The sequence below is a fragment of the Rattus norvegicus genome, chromosome 17 (genome assembly GCF_036323735.1).
Source record: "Rattus norvegicus strain BN/NHsdMcwi chromosome 17, GRCr8, whole genome shotgun sequence".
Taxonomy (NCBI): Eukaryota; Metazoa; Chordata; class Mammalia; order Rodentia; family Muridae; genus Rattus; species Rattus norvegicus.
Genome location: NC_086035.1, coordinates 80,524,462 through 80,533,658, shown reverse-complemented (window position 1 = coordinate 80,533,658; position 9,197 = coordinate 80,524,462). Strand labels below are relative to the sequence as shown.

The following is a 9,197-nucleotide window of genomic DNA, read 5'->3' as shown; positions in this document are numbered from 1 at the left end:
ACATTTGCCCTTTCCATTCCCAATTGTCAAAGCCAACAAACTATTTTAAATGCCACAAATAGTTTCCATATTAAATAAAATGGAATGCTAATCCTTGAATAAAACTTGGGTCTTTAATCCCAAGTTTTGCCAACATAGGGTCTTAAAATTTAAGAGATGAAATCTGTGCCATTTATCACCTGGTTGGTTTAGGTCAGCTTAGCTCCATCTAGCTTTGTAATACATGTTACCCCTTTAGAGATATTTTAAATACAAAAATGTATTTACAGGAGCAGCCAGGTAATGACTTGGTTGGATTTTTCATGGCTTATCAAGGGCACTGTGGAAGGCAACTTCCAACTCAAGAGTATAGCCTATTCTCTTAAAATTTTAGTTTTGTGTATTATCCTAGATTTTAAGGACCGGGTAATAGAGTGAGAACCTCAAAGCCTGCTACAAAAGTGATCAGAAATTAATTTTTAAAAGAGGAAATAAAAAAGGAGTCAGAGTCCAGGAGAAGAGAGGCTCTCTTAGCCCCCGGGTAGGGCAGTAAAAAGTCCAACCACCCGCAAACTGGACAACTCCCAAAACAAGCCGGAGACTCCTATTAGCTTCTCCCCACTTCCGCTTCCGGGGAAGAGTCTCTCCCCTCCCCCCAGCCCTCCGCGGGGGCGGGGCTAAAGGAAGCCGGAAGTCAAGCCGCTTCCGGCAGGGGAAACTCCTAGTTGCGGCTTCGCCCGGCTTGACAGGCGCTGTCTCTGCGGGCACCGAGCTACACTCATCCCGCTCGGCCTCCCAATCGCGCCTCGGCCGCCGCCGTCCCGCTGCCCTTTTCTCAAGCCTTCCCTTCCCTATGTTCCGGGACCGGAGTACGGGAAGCAAAGACCCTCTTGTCCAGTCCCCATCATGTCCGAAGTGACCAAAGAGCTGCTGGAGCTGGTGTGGGGCACCAAGAGCAGTCCCGGACTGTCGGACACCATCTTCTGCCGCTGGACGCAAGGTACCAGGGCAGGGCTCACCGTTCCAGCCGCTCAGCTAGGGCTCTGGGAGTCGGGCCAGGACGCCTCACTCGGTCCCAGTACCCCCGCTCCACCACTTCTCCCCGGCCCCATCACCCCGGGGACCTGGCGCTTGGCCCCAATGCCCTATTCTTCACCAGCACCAGTGCTGGGTTCCAGTAACCACGCTTTAGGCACCGCGTTCTGTCCCAGTATCCCCGTTTGGGCTTGGCACTTTAGCTCTGATGCCCTCACTTTTCCCTGTGCTCGCGCTTAGTATCACGGCTTCAGTCCCTGTAGTATCCGCACTCTTTCCCTGTACCAGCCCTCGGTCCCAGTGCCCCAGCTCCGGCTTCTCGGCTTCCCGCACTCTCATTCTTTCCCGGTACCGGCGCTTGGTCCTAGTACAACTCTTACTCTTCGGGTCCTCGCACTCTTTCCTATAGAGTTTGATCCCAGTACCCCTGCTCTGATCACCATTGGGACTGCGATCAGTTCTAGATCCCGGACTTAGTTCCAATAACCCAGCTCGGGCATCTCGGGTACCCCGCGTTAGGATCTATTACCATCGCTCTGGGCTGTCGGATACCCTGAGCTCCAATTAGTGGTTCTCAGCTTTCCTAACGTTGAGACCCTTTTATACAGCTCCTCGTGCTGTGATAACCCCGAATTATAAAATTATTTTGCTGCTACCCCATAAATGTAATTTTGCTACTGTCATAACTTGTGATTATAAATACCTGAGATGCGACCCCCAAAGGGGTCGCGACCCACTGGTTGAGAACCACTGCTCTAAATAGATTTTGATGGGGAGAGCTTGGGTGAGAGAGTTCACCAAAGATCCCAAGTGCCTCTGCTACTCTGGGCTGATCTGCTTCAGGGAGGGGTGATGGGGGGGATGAGCCCTGGGCCCTGATGGACTGCAATATGTGACACCAGAGAGTGCCATTGTCAGGATCACTACACCTCCAGCCTCCCAGTGAGCTTTAAGTTATCAGTGTTTGGTGTGGTTTTTGGGAGGGTGGAGATCCAGGTGACTAATGCCAGAAAGCAGTTTCGTGTTGTAATTAATGTAGTTAGGTGTGGCGCTCTGAATGGAAACAGTATTGCTTGCTGCAACATTGTTCACTTGGTCCCCCTTAGCCCTACTTTTGAGACGGTGTCTGATATTGTTGTTACATTCTTTAAAGACATGTGGGTCGCTGCACTTCCTCTGCTAGTCTAATGGTGCTCAGAGTTACTCTTAGAGGGCACTGATAAATGTTGCTGTGGTAGTCTTTTGGGATTGTGGGAGTAGTCATAGGGCACTGACTTCCTGCATTAGTAATGTGGCTTGATTTTTGTGGTCGATAACTGCATTGAATTGACAGCTGTAACCTCGGTCTTCGGAAAGTAAGATATAGGTATAAAATGGCTAGCTTAGAGCAAAGTTACACTGGGAGAGATTACAGTTTGTGAAGTTACATTTGTGAAGCTACTATGTTGCTTTGCTTCGCTTGTTAAAATAAGCCAAGGGAGTAGCACACAGTTGTCAGTTTTTAATTGATGTGACAATTTCAGTTAACTCTTCGGAAAGCCATTTCACTTAAAGAAGTACGAGTTTTGGGTTATTTCTTTCTGAGCAATCCCTATTTAAAGATTTACTTGCTTTCATTTTATACTTATACATATATGTGTATGAGTGTTTTGCTTCTTTGTGTGCATGGGCACCACAGAGGCCAGAAGAGGGCATTGGATTCCCTGGCACTGAAGTTATGTATGGTTGTGAGCCTACATTTGGATGTTGAGAACTGAACCAGGGTTTACTTCACAAGCAGCCAGTGCTTTTAGCTGCTGTGCCATCTCTCCAGATGCCCAATTTTATTCAAAGTCAATAAGCCTTTTAACAAAAGGCTTGAATTGAAGTTACTTTCGTTCTTGAAACAGGGCCTTACCATGTAGCTTTGTCTGGCCTTGAACTCACAGAGATCCACCTGCCTTGTCCTCCTGGGTGCTGGGATAAAAGACAGTGCCACGTCTCCAAACTGGCTTTTTTCAGTTTGACAATTTGTTTTTTTGTTTCCGTTTTCTCCTGGTCTTTTGCCTACCTTGTGAAAACAAGTTTTCTACTTTTTTAGTTTATTGGCAGCACTCGCTCTTTTCTCTCCCTGGTGTCCTGAGCCCTGGCCTCAGAAGCCTGGGATGGCAGAGCAAACGTCAAGCACCTGCAGTGGTTATTAGTTGAAGGGACGTAGAGACCTGGAAACACTTGAGTCCCTGGAGTGTGGCTAGAGGGGGCAGTGAGGAGGGGAGGGTAATAAACATTCTAAAAGTAATATAGTCACATAAGCCATTAAAAGGACATGGGCCCACATTCTGAGTGAAATAGGAGTCACTGGAAGGTTTGGAGTGTAGGAGACAGGGGTTCTGTATTCGGTTGATTTGGTTGCCTTAGTTGACAGTAGACTTGTGAGACAGTAATTAAGATGGTCCCTGTTGTAGCCCAGGAGGGAAGGTGGAGCAGATAAGAATATCAGCATTGGAGACAGTAGGAAGTGGTCATATTGACCATGCCCCAGCAGAACCCAAATTGGTGTCTTCTGTCTGACAGCAGCAGTATTGATCATACCGATGGGGACATTTGACATATTAGGAGCTCAGTTTTCAGTGCTGATTGTGCAACTTGTTTGGTAGATTCCCTGCAAAGGACCAGGGACTTTTCTCCTCCTCGCTGTTCCTCTGGTGCTGTGCAAAAGCTGTCATCGGTAGCGTAGGCACAACTTTTCCAAAACATTTTTAAAGAAGCATTCGGGGACAGTGTTTTCCTGGCCTTAGCTTAGCTCTTCTCAGGAGCTCAGGAAGCACACTGCCCTTTCCTCCAAACCTCTTGTTTCATTGTTTCACCCGCAGCTGTGGTGGAAACAGAGGTTACTATCTATAGCTTAACATGGGGATATCTTTTTTGTGATGGGGCAGGACCATATTTGGTTAAAATTAGATTTTGAGATTTTCATGCATAAGGGACAGTGTTTATCATATAATATGAAAAACAAGATTTCTATCTGAATGAAGAGTGAGGTGTCATTTTAAAATATAGAATGGCCAGCAAGATAGCTCAGTGAGGAAAGGTACTTGTCAACGAACCTGGCCACCTGAGTTTAACCTTCAGAACTTAACAGGCTTGAAGGAGGAAGATAACTTCTGCAAGTTGTCCTCTCACAGTGGCATACACACACACACACACACACATACCATTCATTCCTAGATTATGTGGTTCAAAGTTTGAACTTAGGTTTTCCTTTCATTAAACTTAACTAAATTATAATTCAGCTAACAAGCAATTTTTTAAAAGCCACAATGTGCAAGCACAGGAGAGGGTTAATTATTTAGTACTTTAAATATGTAATATAGTTTTGTTAATTCAAGATTTAAACATCTGTAATATGATGTTATGTTTTACAGGGTTTACAACCCTGAAAGACAGCAGAAGATAAGTGTCTCTATTCTGACACTATTACCTAAGGAAAATGGGACCCCATTCAGATATTTGACTTAGCCCAAACCATATGGCCATCTAATCAAGTCTGTGCCGCTGGTTTACCTGGTTACTAAGACTTTAGAACCCTTACTTGTCCAGTTGGTTAGAGGGATGTGTGTATGTACAGTCAAGACTTGAGAATAAACACTGAACATTCACAAAATGGTTCATGGCCCACATTTAAATTAGTGCTATAAAATGTGAAACTGAGGACATGGTCACTATCTTCACTGTGCCACAGTGTGTTACAAAACTCTGTATGTCAAATCAGTTATTAAATGAGTCACTTTAGATTTAATCAGAAATTGTTCTTTCTGTAATAAGCAAATTTCTTTTTAAATCTAGGAGATAATTTGAATGAAAAAGCATTTGACAAGAAAAGTAGCTGTACATTAACAAACTCATGTTCAAGGGTAAAAATAAAACAACTCAGTGTGATTGTGACTGTAAGCACCTCCCCTAGATCTTGATAGGTAAATTATAGTAGTAGGATTTTTAATAATGTTTTTGCTTCTTCTTTGAATATTAGACTCTTTAGGGAAGGCTAAGATTCACCCCTAATTTGATGTTTATTACATGAACTGAATTCTGTAGAACCTCACTCCTCCTCCATACTCACATGCAGTACGGGACTCCTTCCTTAGTCTCCTTGGACAAACACTGAAGGTCTCTCTCTTTCCAAGTGCTGACCAGGCCCAGCCCAGCTTAGCAGAAGAGAAGGTATGGGGACAGATAGATTTGGACGGTGTGGCCACAGATTCTTGGCCTCGTTTCTCAGTCCTAGTTGGGACCTGACATTTGATTGTCTTGTGATAACAAGCACTTTTGGTTGTCACTTTCCGTGGTTTTTCCATCCATCTTAACTACGTCCAGCTCCCTGTTTACTGTTACCAGGAGCTCCAGCGTGTGGTCGATAAAGCTATCTGGCCTCAGCAGACAGTAGTTACACCTTAGCTGAGTCCCCCCAGCTTCCAGTCTTCATCCCTGTGCTAATGGTCCATCGCCTCTCCTGGCAGCCTCTCTTCCCTGCCTCCTTTCTCCTTCTTCCCCAGTCTCTCCTGGGATCCCACCTCCCCTTCTACCTCCCAGTCACAGGTCCAGCCTGTTCATCCCATTGACGTTAAAGTGGGGAGCAGGGCTCATATAACAAAGGCTGCTGTACATGAGAATTCGCTCAGCTCGGGCAACCAGGTCTTGGGGTACAGAGCTTAACATTTGAATACATAGCAGCACCAGACCAGCCCCCAACAAGCTGTCCTTGTACATCCCAGAATTAGCATCCACACAGGTCTTCAGTTCTCGCCTTCTTCATTCTCTTGATTCCAGCCAGTGGCCTTGCTTTTCTTTGTCTTAGAAATGTTCTAAGATTTATATTTGTTAGGCCACCAGCTTTCATGTTTTCTCAGCTCAGGATCCCATTACACCCTTAAAAATTAATGAACTTAACATGAAGGCAGATAACGTCTGGATAGTGCTGTGAGAGGTACTTTAACTTGAGGTAGGTCCCTCGCCCCAGTCTCCAGCACTGTATTCTGTAGTGTAGAGGGGTTGGGAGGGCGCATCTGACACCCTCTGTCTGGTGGGTCCTCACTCTGCTGTGCTGCACTGTCTCAGCTCTCTTGTAAGACAGGTCTTGAGTTTCCTTTTTCCCATATCTGTTGCTGCATCAAGCCCCACTTTTCTCTGTCTGTCTGTCTGTCTGTCTGTCTGTCTGTCACCTATTCATTCACTCTGTTTGTTTGTTTTGAGACAGGGTCTCACTTTGTAGCCCTAGTTCCCTGGAACTCCCTAAGTAGACCCAGGTTGGGCTCAAACTCAGACTTCACCTGGCTCTGCCTCCTGAGAGCTGGGATTCAAAGCATATGCCTTTTTCCCCTCACAACCTTCATTCTTTTAGCTCAGTCATCAAGTGTCAAAATAATCCTTCATCCTGCCCTCCCTTTTCCTTCTCTGAACCTTGTACAACACAAAGTTTGCTTTTGCTATTTCTCCTGTCGTTTGGAGTCTGGCTGCTCTCTGGGTCTGAGTTTCCTTTGCAGTAATCTGGTGGCACCCTTGATTCAGCACTTGTCTTAGCACATGTCGCAGCTGACTGCTCTTGCGTCTAATTGATCTTTTCCGGAGCCTTTGCTACTGTATTTCTGTCTTGCCTGCTTTTCTAAGCTGACGTCCTACCTTGCTGACCTAGCCTCTCTCTCTTTAATGTCCTCAGCTTCACCGTCTTTGCAGCGCGTGTTGGCATTCACTGTACTGAACTGTCCCAGATAATTGCAGTGACTCTCTGTGTCCCAAAGCTTGCCCCGAGGTCCAGTGTCCCCACTTCTAGACGGTAGTGATGGCTCCTCTACGTGTTTCTAACTGAACTGTTTTACATCGCAGAAAGAAACACCCCTGATTGTCCTCCCTTTCAGAACTTCAGCAAACATTAACAAGCAGTGAGTATAGAGCATATGGTGAAACCAGCCAGGGACACCTGTATAGTAAATTAACATAAACATAGATTATGATAAATGCTGGCTCTGGGAGGCATGTGCGAATACTCAGGTTTGCCAGGAAGTCTCTCTAAGGAGTTCACACCTAAATAGCTCCTGAAGAATGTGAAGACCAGAGCAGGAGGAAGCATTTCATTGAGAGAGAAGAAGAGCATAAGGCCTTGATAGCCAAGCAAAGTGAAAGTAAAATGGAGGTCCATTGAACTGGCCGATCTTACCATGTCTGTAACCAGAAAGGGGAGTTAAGGTCTTACTTTACTTGCAGTAAAAGTCAATAGAAATATTTCCAGCAGCTCGTGACCAGATCTGTTTTCCGTCTCTGAAACCCTCTCCAGGCCATACAGAAGACTAGGGGGGTTTGGGAGCTGTGGTTGGAAGCTTTTATCTGTTCTCTGGGGGAGAGGGCAAGTTGTCTGAACTATAAGTGGATGAGATACAGGACACATTGGAGATGTGTCTTGGAGCCTTGAGCCAAAAGGAAAGAAGAAGCCTAAAAGATGAGTCAGTTTCTTCAGAAAGGGCAAGCATATGTTTCAGGCAGAAGGAGCATTATGTGCAAAGGCTTGGTAGAACATACCTGTGATCCCAACCCTTGAGGGGTAGAGACAGGAACGTCTGAAGACCTGGAAGAACCTCACCAGGGAGACTGGAGTCACTGCGGGATCACGTGGACTTCAGATGCAGCGTCTGGTCTGTATCTGGGGATTTCTCAGTTACAGTCAGTAATGGAAATTGAGGGAGTAGATGAAATTGTTAGGGGTAGATAAAATTCTGCATGTTACCACAGAGAACACACAGACAAGAAAAAGCCTAATCCCAAGGCCAGGGCCTGGGGAGCACCAGCATGCAAAAGGCGAGATCCAGAATAAACAGGCTGACCTGCAACAAAAGACCAGAACGCAAGAGGCCAGGTCTCTTCAGGTTTAGGCTCATGATTTTAGTTGGCTCTCTGGAAAATGAGAGGAGGATTTCTTGGTGGAATCACTGACTTTTTAAAAAACTATGTGAAACATTTAAATGCTGTCTGGAAGAGAGGTTAGAGGAGAGACAGGGTGAGGAAGCTCTGAGTCTCTAGCTTTTTGTGTTTGTTTTCTGTCTGTAGAAACGTCAGAGGCCGCTCTCATTTCTGTGAACCAGGCATGCTCCATTTACATGCAGTGATCAAACTTCAATTTTACTTTAGCAACACCATTTGAAAACAGCCCCTCGTCTCCATAGGAGAACAGCTTTTATTAGGTCAGTTACATCTCTAATGCGCTCTTAAAAGAGCCTTCCTGTCTCCTCCAGCCTTTACAAAAGAAGCAAATGTAGTCCTGCAAGAACCAGAGCTTCCTCCGGCTCACTGGTCTGTGGTGTGTATCTCCTCCCCTTCCTTTCGCCTCTTCGCGCTCCTGTCTACCTCTGACCTGCCCTTCAGCTGCACTGCGTTTCTCTTTGATCTGTCAACATTTTCTGCTCTTACAGCCCTTTACCCTTTACTACCGATACTGCGTCCACCCGAACACTATTTGCCTGCCCTTGTTTCCCAGCCAAACCCTCTGCCATAAGCAGCCTCTGCTCGCCTGTTAGTGTCTAACTTGCGCAGCAGAGTAAGTCGTTCCTTTCTGCACCCAGGACACCCTTCATTCTCCTGTAACATTGACATATGCTTTAGTATTACCTATTTACCTGTCTCCTCAACTGGATTATCCGCTCCTGTAGACCAGACTGTAGGAGTCGTGTCTATATTCTGAATTGCACCTATAAGATCTGGTATTTATGAGATATAAGCAAACATCGTGTTACTACTGAATTTAAACAGTACTGAAATTCAGGAGAGCCCTACCATATTGGAATTGAAAGTGAACATTTGAAAAATAAGACCACTGAAGCTCAGGGAGATAATGTGATCTTTCCCCCTAGAAGGAGATTCTCCTGACTTCTGTCCCAAGGCCACCTGCATAACTTTAGCTGCTGTCAGTTAGTGCTGATTCGGAGTATCTAAACTGTTAGAGCCAACCTGTGAACACTCACTGTCCACCCTGGCCTTCCTCTTCAGTACAGAATGTGACTCGAAGATGGAAATCCACCTAGGCCACCGCTCCCTTTCAGTGCGTGTTCTCAGTAATGTCTAAAGGGGAGGGGGCTGAAGTGAACATCAAAGACACTGTCTGGAAAAGAGTGTTTGGCTTTTAGTCTTCCTTCAAGCAAACTGAAGTATGCAAGAGTAAG

At 45.7% G+C, this 9,197-nt stretch overlaps 1 protein-coding gene across 9 annotated transcripts in view; it reads left to right on the top strand.

The window, feature by feature from the left end:
• Positions 1-659: 659 nt before the first annotated feature.
• Mindy3 (MINDY lysine 48 deubiquitinase 3) overlaps positions 660-9,197 on the top strand; it is a 78,596-nt gene continuing 70,058 nt past the window's right edge. For 4 of the 9 annotated variants that reach the window (XR_010058841.1, XM_017600496.2, XM_063276247.1 and 1 more), the window contains exon 1: positions 662-979. Coding sequence is in view for 5 of the 9 variants with exons in the window: in XM_017600496.2 (XP_017455985.1) it covers positions 886-979 (94 nt within the window). In the remaining 4 variants the exon portion in view is untranslated. Of the gene's footprint in view, positions 980-9,197 lie in introns of all 9 variants that reach the window. The other 5 variants (XR_010058840.1, XR_010058842.1, XM_063276246.1 and 2 more) reach the window with 4 other exon arrangements.